Source organism: Athene noctua, chromosome 3 (genome assembly GCF_965140245.1).
Source record: "Athene noctua chromosome 3, bAthNoc1.hap1.1, whole genome shotgun sequence".
Taxonomy (NCBI): Eukaryota; Metazoa; Chordata; class Aves; order Strigiformes; family Strigidae; genus Athene; species Athene noctua.
The window spans coordinates 30,586,169-30,602,610 of record NC_134039.1 but is presented as its reverse complement, the minus strand read 5'-3'; the positions used below and the strand labels follow the sequence as shown (position 1 = coordinate 30,602,610).

The following is a 16,442-nucleotide window of genomic DNA, read 5'->3' as shown; positions in this document are numbered from 1 at the left end:
TTTGCTTCTTCCTCCTTAGCACTTTCTGAAATTCATAATCTCTCTGTAAAAAAAATAAATAAATCGAGATCTCTATATATGTATATGTATATAACTAAACAACCGCCATGTGGCAGTCACCTGGCTGGAGGAGGGGTCCTGGTCCTCCCACCCCCATGGCCTTTTCTTGTCACTATAGTCTCTGCAGTGATGGTCCAGGTCTTGCCCTTGGGCAGGACTGTTCCCGTATTGCTTGCACTCTCCCACGCCTCTGAGGTATGGTACCAGAGTATTTATTCCATATATATATATATTTATGTATATATATATATTTATAAAATTTTGTTTGCCTGGTTCTGTTTCTTGCAAATCCTTTGGAACTGCTGCTGGGGAGAAGCTAATGAAACATGCTCCCCATGCTAGCGGCCGAACGCTCCCTCCCTGCACCCCAGGAACCCTCATCTGTTCCTCTTGCTGACTCCATCGCCCAGCTCCAGCTTGGATGGGAGTGGGGAGCCACAGTCCCCTGTCCCCAGTCTGCTGGGGCCATCCGGCTCCTCTCCTTCCCTGGGCGATGGGGTGTCTTTGCAGAAGTCCGTCACCCAGGAGGGCATCGAGAGGAAGCCCCGGGGGTCAACGGTGTAGAAGGGCTTGGTGTGGTGGGCAGCAGGACGGCGGGGCGAAGGACTGGCATGGAGGCTGCTGGTGCTGCTGCACTTCTTCACCAGTGTCAGCCCCGGTGGTGGGGGTGAGAAGAGAGAGGTCAGTGAGAGGCTGCTGAGGGTCTCCGAGGGCTCGCTGTTGTTGCCACCCCCCCGCAAGCTGCTGCCTGCCCCCTCTTCATCTGAGGGGTCCATGGAGTCGTGGTGGGTGCAGCCAGGGCTGGTGCTCCCACCACTGCTGTGGCTGCGTTGGTGACGACACATGCTTCGCAGACTGAAGAGTCCCCGACCCCGCAGGCTCCGGCGGCGGGAGGCAGGGGAAAGGGGGGCTGCCAGGGGTCTTTGGCTGCCGTCAGCTGGCATGGGGCACAGAGCCACTGGGAGGTCCAGGGTGCACTGGGGAGAGTCGCTGAGGTTGAGGCTGTCCTCCAGCGTGGTCTGCAGGCTGCCCGCTGAGCTGCTGCTCCGGCTGTCCAGCGACGTATCACTCTCAGGGGCCTGTGGAGCAGCAGTGTGAAAACACAGTTCTTAGAAAAGAGATGGGTAGGGGGCAAGAGACTTTGCCCTTTTTTTTTTTTTTTTAATACTCTGTGGTGTGAAAATAAACCACAATTACAGAAAAAGGGGAAAAACTCCAATTTCTCTCTCACTCTGCTTGGGAGGGCAGCTATAAACCACCCAAGCAATGCTACAAAGCACCAGCCACACAGCTTGCCCAGGGGATTCCCTTCTGGGGAAGAAGTAAAGGTTTCAATATTTTGAGCTCTGATTTCATCCTGCTCTATAATGAATCTTCCCCTCTCATGTGAAATGATGCACCAAAGGGAAGGGGTGCCAGGTCTGTGAGCTCTGCAGCCCCTGCTGCTGGGTGGGGTCCCTGGCCACTGGTGGTCCAGGAGGCAGTGGAGCCAATGTTCCCTGTGGGTCCTTGCTCTTGGCTTCCCTGTGCACCTGCCACACAGGCAGTGGACACATCAAAACCAGCAGGCCAGAAATCAGGGAGCTTCTGTACACAGACCTCGCGATCTGTACATAGACTTCCTCTCATTAAAAATTCAGCAGTGTTTGGGGAAAGAAATGAGGTCTCATGGTTCTTCTGACCAGCACTAGTGGCAGTGACGGTATTTAGGTCAGAAAGGTGGCGTCCCCTTCCATCAGGAAGGGGAAACAGCCTTAGTTTCCTTGTATCAGGGCTTAGTTAGGTAAGCTGCATTTCAGTTGTTACTAGGAAATTGGTCTGCACTATGAGATCATCACTGGGACACAGCACTGGGAATGATGCATGTAGGACAGGAAGCCATCTCCTGAACCATAGTCATTCAATACAATCTGCACCACATAATCAGAAGTTTGCTAAGAAGTTTCTCCTTTGCAACAGTTCAGTACTTTTGTCCCAGTGGTATGCCCGCTCCAGAGCTCTTCCTCTTCATGTCTAAACTCGTACCAGAAGTTTCAACACTGCAACAACTCAGTGGTCTCATCTTGAGGCTATATTTATCCTAGGTAAATTTATACACATTTGTATTATGCCACGGGTGTCTGTCACATAGAACTAGATAACATATGATTTCACTTTTATTTTTTCGTTTGTGTAGAATAATGTCCCTGTACACCTCAATAGGAATTGTTCATGGAGTATCTTCCACGAACAATAACAGGGATCTCTATTGGACTTTCATCTCTGCCTCCTCTGCTCTTCAGAGACACTTGATCTTCCCCACCACTTTTATTCTTCTCTTCCACTAGTGAGAAATAGCTGCCTTTTCAGAAAGAGATAGCACCTTTCTGAAAAAGAGATAAGTGATAAGTAAGAGATAAGTGGACAGGGGAAAAGAGTGAGTTCGGGGATGCAGCATGTGGATGTGGCATGAAGGGCTGTGGAGGAGGTAGGTGGGGAGAAGCCTATTCCAACCAAGTAGGTGCATGATCTGGAGCCATGGCACTAAGAGGAACCAAGGAGGCTGTCACCTTGTTGGCTCACACTGTGGATGCTGTGCATGCAGGTGTCTGCAGCGTACTTGGTGCAGGGGACCCAGGGGTTAGCTAAAAGGTGACGTGATTTCGTCTTCATGTGTGTCCTGGTTCAGCTAGGATAGAGTCAAGTTTTTCCCCAGCAGAGAGAGAGGGGGAAGGGATCTCCAGCCGGGTTATTCATACCATGCTGACGTCAGGTCCAGGGGCGGAGCCTTTTTACTTTCGCTTCTGGTTTTGGGGGTTGCCATGCACGCGGCGGGCCTGCTCCTTGACCAGTTAGCGGTATTTCTCTGTATATCTTTTGTCTTGTTCACTGTTATTGCTGTTTATTGTTGTTATCATTACTACTGTTGTTGTTCAGATTGTTCTATCACTCTGTTGTATTAAATTCCTTGTTACTTTAGCCCGGGTCTGTGCCTAACTTCCAGCCCGACCGGCCGCGGGTGGGGGAGGGGCAACGGCAACGTGCTCTCCTATCCCATCAGGGCTTAAACCTGTACAATGTGGGGCTAGCTGTAGCTGTCAAACTATTTTTTGATCCAAAGCAGAATAATATATGATTTCAGGGAGTGAGAGCTATACAACACCCCTTTATTATACAACCCTCTCTCCTCCACAACCCTCCAGCACTCTGGAGTCCACTCCAACTCCAACAGGTTAGATCCAGGTCACCCAGCCCATGACCACAGCTTCCTCTCTCCTTCCTCTGCCCTCGTCCCTGTTCAGTCCCCTCTGGTTGGGCGTGATGTGAAGATCAAGCTTTCCTAGTAGAGGGAAGCAGGGGTCCTCACCTGATGAAGAAGTGAACAGTTCACACTCGGAGACCTCAGTGATGCCCATGAGCCTTGCAGGGAGATCTTAGGAAGGTTGCGTGGACATGAGACTTTCTCAGGCCCTGTCTGAGTGGCAGAGATGGCTGGGTGGAAAAATTCTGCTGGTACAGGTAACAGAGGGCAAGATGCACCTGGAGAGAAGGGGCTGGGAGGGACTGACAAAGCACCAAAAGAAATGGGAAGGAGAACAGAAAGAGGAAAAAAAAAATGAAATGTCCTCCCATCTGATTTGATGCCTTTGCTGCTGTTACACCAAGGGTCCTGCAAGTCCAGTGTACGTATGATAACTAGTAACACACACTTCTGGCCAAGAAGTCTTAGTCTAGTGATCACACCAGTGGGTCCCACTTTCTACACAAGGACCAAAACCTGCACCAGACCCAGAAGATCTAACACAGTTCAGAGCCATAAAGTAGCAGCCCAGCTTGACTCTCCTGTTGCTGCTCTCACAGAGAAATTCTGAGCTGTAAGGCCTTGATTAAACTATGTATGCCAGAGGACTTTCATCTCAGATCCTGGAAGGGAGATAAATAAACTAGTGGAAAGCTGGGGACCACAGGAGGCCTGACCATGCTCAAGAATACAACTGAAGCACTTCCACCAAGGACAGACATGTATTACATGTTCCCTGAACCTGTATCTGAGGAGCCTGTTGTTAGGCAGCAACATTTTACCGTGCCAAGTGACCACATCCAACTGGCATGTCAGGGGAGTCTGTTCCCACTCCTCTCTGACCGTGCATGGGTCCACTACTGTGAATGGGAATCGGCTCTTTCACGGTACTTCACACAGGCAACTCTGAGGGAGGTTATAAGATCTAGCAGCAAAAGAAGGAACTTCTCCACCCCATTTTTGAAGACTGGCAAACTGAAAGCTAATTCTTGGTTAATGTAATCCCACATCACATTAACTCCATTCTTGGCAGAGGGGAGGCAAGACAAAGGCAGATGAGCTGAACCAACCCACACTTTCAGCAGACCCGGAGAATGATCAGATCCACGCTCACCTTTGGTACTTTCATGCTTTAGCCAAGACTGGACTGAGTTGAAAGATGTTTTCTCCATTTCACACAGGTAACTGTCCGGGTTTGTAGAGCCATCCACACTGGATATTGGGAGTAGGCATTCCCCCAGATCACCTACCCAATTGGAGTCAGGGCTGTCCTGGCCATCCTGCTGGAAAAAATAAGTGAGGACAAAGCCTTGTGAAATTTAATGGCAGACGACAGACCAGACTTGTCAAAGCCTCAAGAAGGGCTGATTCTGAAGCTAGCTAAGAGATGGTCCAGTTTCCAGCCCAAATCCCCTAAATTTAGGCTCATTAAGAGGAAGTTGCTAACAACAGTGAAGAGACCTTTCAAAAATATACATCTTTTTTTTTCTATTCAAATCATTCTCCATGATATGTGTCTACAGAGAAGCTCTTGAAAAATGACCAGAATTTATATTCCTCAGCAGAGACACTTGGATAAATACAGAGCACTTAAATGAGCAGGGACAGAAATACAGCACATGGTGCAACATGCTCATGACCGCCCTGGACTAACCTTGATCTCCTTAGGACTCAGCTGAGAAGTGCTGCGATTGTCTGACTCGTCTCCTAGAAGGATGGAAGAGGACTTGTCTGAGTTGAGGGATAATGCTTCCATTTCAGCCAGCTGGACCTGCAGGAAGGGAAAGGAGCTGTCACAGTTCATGCCTGGCATCCGTATTTCAAGCAGTCACACTGTTTATGGTGAATAAGTGAGAGCCTGTAGACCCGAGATCAATTTTAGGTTATATTCCTTGGATACATCAGGCACTGCCTAACCCAGACCTGGGCTGGGCAGAAGAATCCACTTTTTATGGAAGGTTGAACATATCTGCAAGGAGCCCACTGCCAGTCCATGCTCCTCTAGTGCCAGACTTGGAGGAAGGAGTCCTGAATCTGTCCCAGGGATACGGATGGCACAAAGCCCTGCAAGTAAAGCCAGGCAGGAAGAGGACTCCCTCAGGCTGGTGAGAAGGCAGTCTGCTCTGCTGAAGGATGAGGAGTGGAGCCCCTCTCTCTGAAGGGGCCACAGACAGCCCTGCTTAAATGTAAAGGTGTTTTCATTCCAGGGATAGTCATGCCTCTTGCAGTACATGCCAGTATCATGCTTTTCATGTTTTCTTACCTTCATCACTGAAACCCTGTCTCCCTCCAGCTTCCCTGTGTCTTCTCTGTCTACCTCACCTATAACCTACCCAAGACCTCAGCTAGCACCATTTCCCATCCTGTTCTCTGTCCCTAAACTCACCCCTCCCGCCCACTCATACTTTTGCTCTCTGAAACCAAGTCTGACCACTAGCCTCAGCTCTGCCCCAGTCCCATGCCTGACCTTGCTTCATCTTTTGGTGTATTTCATACCACATGTGCCCCTTCTCCCATCCTCTTTCCTCCAAGCTTCAAGTCCCCTCTCCCTGACATGTCTTTCCCACAATGCCTGAAAAGCATCTTCCTCTTCTAATAGCCCAAGCAGCTGTTCTGTCCCTCCTGTGCTTGGGCTTTCCGTCACTGGTCTCTAAAGTCCCACCAGCTTCCAAAAACAGCACCTGACTCTTGAGAGCTATATTCAGGGTTGTCTCAATCGGGACAGCTTACTCCCTGGCCATTTAACTTGTCCCCTGCTGTGTTTGCATTTGCAAGAGGTGGATACAGCTTTTGTACTACAAGAGCAGGTGGAACATTTGGAGAGATGACTCCTTCGAGCTGGGAGTTTAGTGGCTTGTGCCAATGCCAGAGACTGGAAGAGGTCTCCATCCAAGGGATAATGCACTTTGAATAAACAGGACAGAAAACCAGAGCTGGATTTAAGTAAAGGGCACAAATGACATCCTTATTTGGAATATTATTCTGACACAGGAACATGGTGCCATTCAACTGTGAAGAGAGCCCAAAACCAACAACTGCTGCTCAGAGCACAGATGCATCGGAGAGCCCACAATGAAGTTATGTCAAGCACGCTACACAGCCACCAGTCAGCAACTACTTGTGTAGAGAAAGACGGTCTTCACTCAGTCCCACTTGTGTGCGTACTCATCTATTACTCGCCTAAGTGCTTGTAACACCAGAACAGCCTTACAGCTGTGCTTGTAGAGACACGAGCGTGAAATGTGATAACGTCTGTGACTACCTCCTTCATCCATAAAAAAAGGTTTCAACAAAAGCCAGAATAGTCTGTTCTTCACTAAACCACTTGCTCACACATTCTGGCCACCCTGGAATCAACACGAAAAACATAATCAATGAAGTCATGAATAAACTGCATGTGTGGAAACATGGTTCACCGCTGCTCACTGGCAAACTCCTGCCACTGGCTAAACACACTATCAGCCACCAATACACAGATGTCTAACTGTCAACCAGCCCAAGAGTGAAAGGATAGCTATGACAAGACAAGAGGTTAGTAGTATGAAAAAAAAAAGAAGATACTTTGTTCTCATAGCTTCCCTTGCCACAGAATATTTAAAAATCTTCTGACTAAAGATAAGGAACAAAAAAAATCTTTAAATTGCAGTGGTGGTTCACTAGGAGCACACTCCATGAAGACTGCCAGGGACATAAACCTGAGACACTGAACCATGCACAGTTATCCCTTAGAAAATAACTAGTTGAAGATATAGCATGTCTTTTAAAAAAGAGCCATGATTACAAAAATCCTTAATTAAACAAATAATTGATTTGAAAATAAAATGCCAGCAGTGTAACTGGGAAAGACGCTGAGCACTTCTACTCTGCAACAAAAAGTTTAGCACATATTAATATTATAACTTTGAGCATATGTTTAAGTGTTGTGTTCTTCCACTGTGCTCAGCATCTTGACAGATTAAACTACAAACAAAATGGGAATGAACATTTTTGGCTAATATGTGATCTTTTTCACAAGGACAGAGTTAAGGGTGATTCAGCAGGCAGCAAGCATATTATTTTGTTCAACACACATGTATTGAATAGGACTAGATAAAAACTGGTTTGCCTATATAACTTGTGATTGATTTCTTATGAGATAGTACAATTCTGTTTGTGTGTACAATGCACATTAGGATATCTTGATGTACCAGAGTACCCTCTGATTAATGATTATGTTCATCGCTGGTGGTAGTGCTGGGACAAGCCTAGCTCTGACTACATGTAGTGATTTTCTGTTGAAATTTCCTCAGTGCTTTTTATACTATGAAATATGAAGAAAAGGTCACAATCAACCATGACTTAAAATCCTGAGCTGTAGTTTTGATTCATATGATCAGAAATAAAATATCTACATTTAACTACTAAAGTTATTCCTGCAGATATAGATAATTTCTTTTCAATTCCACATTTTAGATGTATTAAAATATCAATTTTGAAAAATAATTTATGGCTCTATAACAGCCATTAGAAAATACGATCTAAGAATAATTCTTTGGTTCTGATTATTCTGTTAAACTCTTTGCTGTGGCTGTGGGTCTCACTTGAAGATTTTGCTGTCTAGTTTCTTTGCTGGGAAGGTAAGAAAATCTGTTGTTGGTGTCTTCATTCCTAGGCAGGATACCAAAGACTATCTGGAAGGTTGTAAAATGCAGAAAACTAGCTGCAAATTACTTAATTCTGGGGCAATCATTCTGGAATGCCTTAGAAGACCTGATTTTCTGAAGAGGCTGAGCACCAATTGCTGAATATAACGATTTACATAAAGCAGAAATTGCAGTTAAATGAAAACTAGTTATTTAGCTGCATTAATGCAGCATCCATTTGTGAAGTGTTGCAATACTGAAAAAATACAGCAATGTTCACATTTTGATACTTTCAAAGGGAAGCTATGAGAACAAGTAAATATCTGAAAGGCTGAAAAAAACTGGAGCACCAAAACAGGGCAACTGAAGCCAAGCAAAATGTTGTTTTCTTCAAACACGGATACAGTAGTCTGCCAATTCTGCTCTCTTCCCAAGTTTCCTGGTTTCTTTATGAGCAATAGGAACTTATCAGTTGTTTCAGGGAAGGAGACGTTGAAGATCGCTACTTGATGTATTTACTGATTTCTGTCAGATGACTCCCGCTACTGTTACATGTATGACCACGATCACAGCACTTAAATACAATAAAATTATTTCAGAAACAAAGTTATTTCTGCTACTCACCTAACTTCTCCCAGACTAATTTGCTCCTGAAGTTTCACATCCTGAAAAGACTAATTGCTTAGGAAGTAGTTTTCCAAACCATCTACTAATGTTAGAAGCACAAGTATAAGCCATTTGGTGTCCTGCTCTTAGCAACAACCCATTTCTCAGCTAAAAGGTTCCACATCAGAAAAGAGACTCTCAAACTTTCTCACTGGGCCCATTTTTATTTAGTTTTTCTCAAACTAATTAACTGGTTTTCACCACAAACCAATCCTTGCTCACAGATGGTGACTCTATTCCACAAAACATTTAAGCATTTGCTTAATTCATCAACCTCAACAGGGAATAAGCAAGCATATGCTTAAAATGAAGACAAAACACATGCTTAAATCTCCCACTGAATTGCCCCTGAGTGCTGTCATTAGGGTGAGATCCTTTGAGTCCTCCATAAAACAGGAGCTTGAACCTCTGCTTTTCTTGCAGAATTCAACACAACAAGAGCTGCCAGGATACCTTCATAGTCATTTCTCTACAGCTCATTCAGTCCCTCCTGACCTGTGTCCTGGCACATCTCACCTTTCCACCACCTCAAACATCACCCTGTGGCTAAGGAGGGCAGGCCTGTACTAGAGACAGTATCAGCAATTCATGGCCGATGACAAACACAGGTCAACAATCTGTCTGTCTACACAATCTACAGCCAGGAGCACACATCAGACAACCTGCGGGCAACGTGGGTGTGGGTGTGCAGGTCTTGGGGGGAGAGTCCCCTCACACATCCTCGTACGCGGGTTACCTCTTGCTTGTCATGGTTACACTTCTCGCACATGGCCGGCGAGGAGTAATGATGGAAGACGGAGCCCGATAGGTTATCGATGATCATTAACTCCCCGTCGAAGGAGTCCTTAATAATTAAAGAGACACTGTCCAGCCATAAGTTCTCCTAGGGGACAAGAAAGGGGGGAGGATGGGAGAGATCATTTTAAGAATGCTGAGTTTTTTGCTTCAAAGTTTCATGTGAATTTGGGGCTGGGTTCTCCACCCTGACTCATTTGGAGCAGCACCTTGTTCTGCAGGTACCTGCACAGGGTCACTGGGGAAGCATTTGCTTCTTAAGGTGTGTAAAGGTGACAGAGTTCAATGGAAAAAAAAAAAAAAAAAAAAAAAAAAAAAAAAAAAAAAAAGGGAGTGGGACTGTCTTCACTCACTGTCAGTGCACCATGGCACTACTCATGCCTCCCTTGCAGCTCTGCTGGAATGCCTCACTCCTGATCTGCTGTTTCCCCCACTCTCTTCTCCTGAGCTTCCCTCTCCAATGTGCTCCTAACACACCTTTAGCTGATCTGCTGCATCCCTCCTCTGCCAGCCCTCAGGTTCCTACACCATGATGACAATGAACAGGACCCACTGCTGTCACAGCCTTGTCCCCACATGATCCTACCAACTCAGAAGTCTACCACTGAAAGCAAACCTCTCACCCTGGGGTGGAAGAGCCTACCTGCTATTGCTAAGCCCTCAGTCATCAAAGGCTGCCCAGCTTCTCCCCACAGTTACATGCCACGGTCTTGTTGGTAAGCTCAAAAGTGTACTCACCTGTGCTGGAGAGTAACACCTCATGCACAGGTGTCCTTCAGGATCTGTTCTCCCATTGCCTCCTCCTGTCCCTGATCCTTTTCCCTGTCCTGAATTTGGGGAGCCTGACTTGCGGGAGCACAGCCCATGAGCAATTTCCAGCTCAATCTCAGCATCCATCTCTGCATCCTCCTGGGCCTCCTTGTTGCTGTCGTCAAGATGTTTCATGAGCACAGCTACCACCACATTGATGAGGACAAACTGGGCTGTGAGCACAAAGCTGACAAAGTACAGTGGGGAGATGAACTGCAGGTTGCTGAGACAGCTCCGGTCATCGTGGCTGCAGTCACGCAAGGTGTCCTTGAGGGGAAGTTGGGTTTGAGAGGGAACGAGGGAGGGAGGGAGGGAGGGAGGAAGGAAGGAAGGAAGGAAGGAAGGAAGGAAGGAAGGAAGGAAGGAAGGAAGGAAGGACTAAAGTAAGAATACAAACTTGGATGCTCTTTCTGTCAAAGAACACCGAAGCGAACGGACAGTAGGCGGCAAACATTTCTATCACTCCACACCCTCTGGGATCATGAGGTTCTCAAAGAATCTGGGACACTATCTGATCATGTGTTCTCTGCTTCAGAGCAAATACATCCAAAGATGTAGAGAGCAAACTACTTCCAGACTATCACATGTTGCTGCTGCTGTAGTCCAACACATGTGAGCAAGAACAAAAATGAGCAGTCTAGTACTGCCTTCTCCCATACAGACTCAAAAGCACCATGTGTTCAGAGAACCTTCCTTTCTCTATGTCCTTTGAAGGAAGAAGGTATTCATTTTGGATTGCCCTGGTAGCTCTGCAGATGGGTGTCATGTCCAAAGCACCTACACTGAGCTTTGGTAACAGGCCTTATAACAGTGGACATTCCCTCTTAGTCTGGACAGTCTTTTTGTTCCTCCCAAGGATAATTTTCACTTTTCTCAGCCAGATATCTGTGGGACTAGATGAGACCAGGGTCTAAGCTACAATGGTAGGGAGGGAGACTGGCCAAAGCAGGGAACTTATCTAGCAACCCAGCTCCTGCACTCCTTCCCTTTTTTAGCCCAAGCACTTCTGAACAGAGCACACATCAGAATTTCTCCCTCCCCACCATAAGCACATCAGCACCCCCGAGGCCCAGTTACCTTCATGATCCCATTCCAGTTGTCACCAGTAGACACCTGGAAAAGCGTGAGGAAGGCCATCCCAAAGTTCTCAAAGGTGGCGTGGCGGCTCATGCCCTCACAGGGGTTCTCATCATTGCATACTGAAAGGAAGGGGATCACAGCTATTAGCAGAGGACACGCTGACAGCCCTTAGATCAACAGCAGGAACTGGGGAAGGGGACTTCAGGCTTCTCACAGCCTGGAGATCTCAGGTAATGACATCAGCACCCTGCCCAACAGTTGGCTGTTGCCCAGCAATACAGAAAAATCCCTGACAGCTCAGCCCCTGGATATCAGACAGTGTAACTCTGTTGCTCAGGGGTATCCTCCCAGTGTGTCATTGTGCTGTCTTTCTTCTCTTTCAGGGAAAGAGATGTAAACAAACTTTCCCTGAGTTTTTCCTGTAATCTTGAGGGCAATATCAGGGTAGGCAGTGCAAAAAAGCAAACGTTTAAGAGAAACAGAAACCAGACAGTGCTTTTATTTTGTTAGGACAATAACAACTCAGAGTGAAATTCCTCTTACATCAATTACACACAAGGGAGAATAAAGGTCATCAAGTAATTCAGTCCTGTTATTGAATGAGTACTGATTTTGAGAAACCTCAGCTTTCCAGCAGGTCTGTAGCTCACACTGGAGCATGGTCTGCTTGAGACTTACCCAATTTTCCAAAGAGCTCCACTCCTAGAGCAGCGTAGATGAAAAAGAGGAGCATGAAAAGGAGTCCAAGGTTTCCCACCTGAAATCAAACAGCATGATCAGCCTACCCCAAAACTATTTCATCTGTACAGGCAAGTGTTTCTGTCTTTCAAAGCCTGAAGAGGACACTAGCAAATTCCCAGTGTTAAAATGCAACCAAACAACTGCTCAACACTTGGGAAACCACCAGTGATGGTACCAGTTGCAACTAGACTTCAAGGATGCTCTTTTCCCAGTTACCTCCACTCCAGCACAGGCTCTGGCCAGGGCTGACTGAAGTGCTGAAGTGTGCAGCTTCTGGGCCAGATAAAGACAAGCACATTGGAGCAGGGGCACAGAAGGTGAAGCCAGTTTGGCTGGGTGAAGGACAAGCTATGGATTACAGCATACAGACATGTCCTGCAGTGCTACATGCCCTACCAAAGCACCTAAGACCCTTGAAGCACTGCTCCAAAGAGACAGGGACACAAGTGAATCAACTCCTGCCATGAACCAGGCAGAGCATGGTGGGGCAAAGCACCAGCTACATGCGGAGGTTACAGCAGGGCTTGTGGAAGGAGTAGGCAGGTGGGAAGGAAGAAGTATAAAGAGACACTTTTGAAATGTGTGGAGAGGAGAAGAGGAAAGAGGAGACTATGAAGGAGTCAAGAGAAGAAGCTTCCTTTGCATCTCATGGATCATAGGTCAAAGCCTGATTTCTGGGCCTCCAGAAGGTATTGTTTGGAAACCCCCCAATGAGATGATTGCTGCTCTGTGGTGCACAAAGGCAGCAGTGCCACCAGCAATATGGGCACTGCCCCCAAGTCCTCACTCTCCCAAATCACCGCTTGTCTCTGAATCTTCTGCGTCCCAGCATATGAGGCAGCTGGGTTATATGTGAGAAGGAGGAGGGGGTTTTGGGAGAGGTAGGCTGAACAGTAACGGAATGGTTAGCACACTGTTGGTGGAACAAGAGAAGGCAGGGAAAAATTAAGGATCTAACTGGTACATGTGTGTTTTTTAAAAACTGAACACTGTCTGGTCTGAATGCACATGGTCACTTTGTTAGGATCATCCACTTCAGGAGTCTAATTTAGTCATTGCAACTGCTGTGCCATCCAAACTGAGGAGAAAAATGAATGATTCAGCCCACCCACTCCCCTGGGCTGCCAGATCCTGGATCCCTACATACTCAGTGGAGGGAATTATTTCTGATGACTAAATTGGACACCACAGTAAATGCTGTGAACACACACCTCTGGGTCTGTGTCTACAGGGCATTAAGAAAAAGAACTTAATAAAACTTAGCTAAGGGCTACATTTCCAAAGGGCTCTTTAAAATTAAAGCTCTATTCACTATCAAGAATTGTTGCAGTATAACAAAGACAGGAAGGGAATTGAAACAGGACAACTGGAGACGCCTTATATGCAATTAGCAAGCCAAGATCCCTGATGTGAATCTCTGATCTAGGAACATAAAAAGAAAGGTCGACAGGAGGAAAAAGTGCAAGGGAAAGGACAGCTTATTTTAAACTGCTTCTTTTCACAGAGGCAATAAATCTTGGAGAATAATATTACAGATAATTCAGTTGTTCCTTGAAGACCCAGTGTATAAAATATGGAGACTAAATTCAATCTCTTAACAGTGAAACTTGGGGGATTTTGGCCCTGCTTTAAGTGCAGATTTTTGCACAACTTTAACTATGGAATTATTTTTAATCCCTCTGTTATATAACTTCGTTAAATGAAGCCAATCTGTTACAGAAGGAAGAAAAAGCCAGTCAATAGGAAGTGGATTGATCATAGGCTTTGATGCTGGGAGGATTAAGTACTGCTTGTTATTACCTCCCAGGGAATACCTAGAGGCCAGACCTTTTGACATCTGATTGTGAGGGTTTTGTGGCAGATATTAATGACCTCCAGAAAACCTGACCTGCCACATTGGTTAGCAAAGGGGCTGTAGGTGAATGGGAGAGAGAAAATTCAGAATTTATAAAGTACTGAAGAATATGCTTGTGGCTTGTGCCTAGGGTGACAGCAGGGCTCAGAGGCTTGAACTGAGGTCCCAGCTGTGCTTTTTGCCACCTTGAGCAAAACACTTCAATGTCTGATGACTCAGTTTCTCCATCTACATGACAGGGATATGAACATTTCCTCCTATTTTTTCTCTGTAGTTTGGGCGTAGAAGTTGAGTCTCACCATTTAAGTATAAATATACTGCAGAGTCCTCTTACCAAGGGCTTCTGGATAAGCTTCAGTCAGCTCTTAACACCTGTGTGCATTTATCTGGGTTGCAGAATAGACATGCCACAGACATGCAGACACTGGATCTGGAGACCTGCTCTGTTCCAGATCCTCGCCTGAAAAATCAGCTGTTGTGGCTCCTGGAATGGAAAAGAGCAAGGTGCAAAGAAGCTGCACTGAGCCAGCCTGGGGCAGCAGAACCAGAACTAATAAATGTTACTGTCTCAAAGCTGCCTGGTATATGAACACCCTTAATTTCCTGTTTCTTCCATTGTCCAGTGTATCTCAGAACCCAGCTATCCTGGATGATTATATTATTATATATCCTACATATGAATTATATAATTATTACTATTAGACAAACCCACAAATTATTATTGTTTAATAAAAAGCATAGGAGATCAGACAGAGACAGGATCTATAAAGGATCACAGTGCTTCCCCCTCACTTTTGTGCCATGAGATTCATCTAACTCATATTGACATTTATAGTCACCAACATCAGAAGTAAACTCCATGGGTAACTACTCATGCTGTTTTCAGATTGATTCTCAGCTCTTCATCACTCACTGAGACTGGCACATTAGTTGATAAATCAACTGACAAATGCCCATGCATTTTGATATCATGCAATATAGCTGCCTGTTCGGGGCCTGGCAGGGTAAGGGTCTGATGTATGAACAGTTGAACCACTTGCTGCCATTACTCCTTGCTTAAGAATTCTCTCTCAAGGATCCAAAAGGAAGGGGACTAGTCTCCCTGGCTGCTCATCCATCACAGAGGATCCTCACAGTGGGCTTGAAGCCTGTGTAAAGCACCATGTCAGCGTCTCATTTGGGAACAGCTGCCACTCACAGCTTATGAAATCCTCCTGTCTAGCTGTCTTGCCGTAGACACTTAACTGCCGGCTGCGTGAGCCACAACAGAGCATGTCACTGCTTCTCATACATGAGAGGCTTGGAAACACAAAGGGATCCAGAAGGAGAGAGGAAGAAAAGCAAGTAGGAAGGGGGAGGCACTGGCTAAGAAGAGGAGTGATGGGAGTGCAAATGAAAGAGAGACAGGAAAAAGAGGGCAATGCAGGGATGGGTGAGAAGGGCAGAGCTGCAAAGACCTTTCCTCCTGAAATGACTGTCAGTCACTCTTCCCTTCTTATGGAAAGGGGACAGAGGAGCTGGGGACTAGTCATAAGCAGCCAGACACTAGCTAGATGTGATGGGAAGAAATCTGCCCTTATCCAGGAATCAAGCCTTATTTCACTCACCCACTGGAGAACAGAGATGTGAGGTAAGCTGTAACCCCATGACTGACATGATAACCTGGACAACACCTATGTGAGGAGACCTGTACCCCCATGAATGACATGAAAATTTGGACATCACCTTCAGGCAGTTGCCTGCACGACACAATAGATACCACCTCTGAGACTCCATAGGAATCAATCCTTTGAAAAAGAGTGCAGAAAAGGAGAGTCTTTGGGGAAGCTGGTCTGTTTTACCTGTGGCAGAGCTTGAACAACTGTATCCAGCAGTGCTCGCATTCCTGTGGCCATCTTCAGTAGCTTCAGGACTGCCGCAACAAGCACAAGAAAAGTGTCACTGAGACTGATCTCAGAAGGTCCATCCTTTGTGTGACTTACAAATGGCAGTAGCACAAGACAGATATTCTATCTCCCCCTGCCCTAGAAAATCTAGATTGTCACCTTCTGTCCCCTTCTCCTTTTTCCCACTTCTTTTGACTGTACAACCCCAGTGGTTCCTTCTCCTCCAGTCCATCTCCTTCTTACTTCTGCCATCCGTGCCTATCAGGCCTCCTCTGCTTCAACCAGACAGTCCGGCCAAGAACCCTCTTTCTCCCAGCAGTGTGTATCACAATTCTCTGCTCTGATTTTTCATTACATCACTTTCTCTTCTTCCAGTCACCATCTGTTAAGGCAGCTTAGCACACCTTGGCCACCACCAAGAAGATTTGGTCCCCTCCCTGTGCAAACTTCAACTTGCTGGGTGGCCCCTTCTCCAAACACCACTGCCATAATTGCCCCATAAAAGAATAGCAGGGGAAGTTCAGCTCTCACATGATCTGCTCACCCTCCTGGTCCTTCACCTCCTGTTAAAACAACTGCATCTAAATGCTTGGCTAAAGGAAGCCAGAAAGCCTTAGCCTCCAGGCTGTCCTTCGTCACACCCCCTA

General features: G+C 46.3%; 1 protein-coding gene across 1 annotated transcript in view; it reads right to left on the bottom strand.

Moving 5' to 3' along the window:
• Positions 1–335: 335 nt before the first annotated feature.
• The window catches only part of CACNA1I (calcium voltage-gated channel subunit alpha1 I), a 184,123-nt gene continuing 168,016 nt past the window's right edge, over positions 336–16,442 (bottom strand). The window contains exons 29-37 of the mRNA XM_074901371.1: positions 15,751–15,821; positions 11,992–12,070; positions 11,311–11,432; positions 10,162–10,500; positions 9,365–9,511; positions 4,995–5,111; positions 4,455–4,620; positions 3,407–3,603; positions 336–1,139 (exon numbers count right to left, since the gene is read on the bottom strand). Coding sequence (XP_074757472.1) covers positions 438–1,139; positions 3,407–3,603; positions 4,455–4,620; positions 4,995–5,111; positions 9,365–9,511; positions 10,162–10,500; positions 11,311–11,432; positions 11,992–12,070; positions 15,751–15,821 — 1,940 coding nt within the window. The 3' untranslated portion in view covers positions 336–437. The remainder of the gene's footprint in view (positions 1,140–3,406; positions 3,604–4,454; positions 4,621–4,994; positions 5,112–9,364; positions 9,512–10,161; positions 10,501–11,310; positions 11,433–11,991; positions 12,071–15,750; positions 15,822–16,442) is intronic.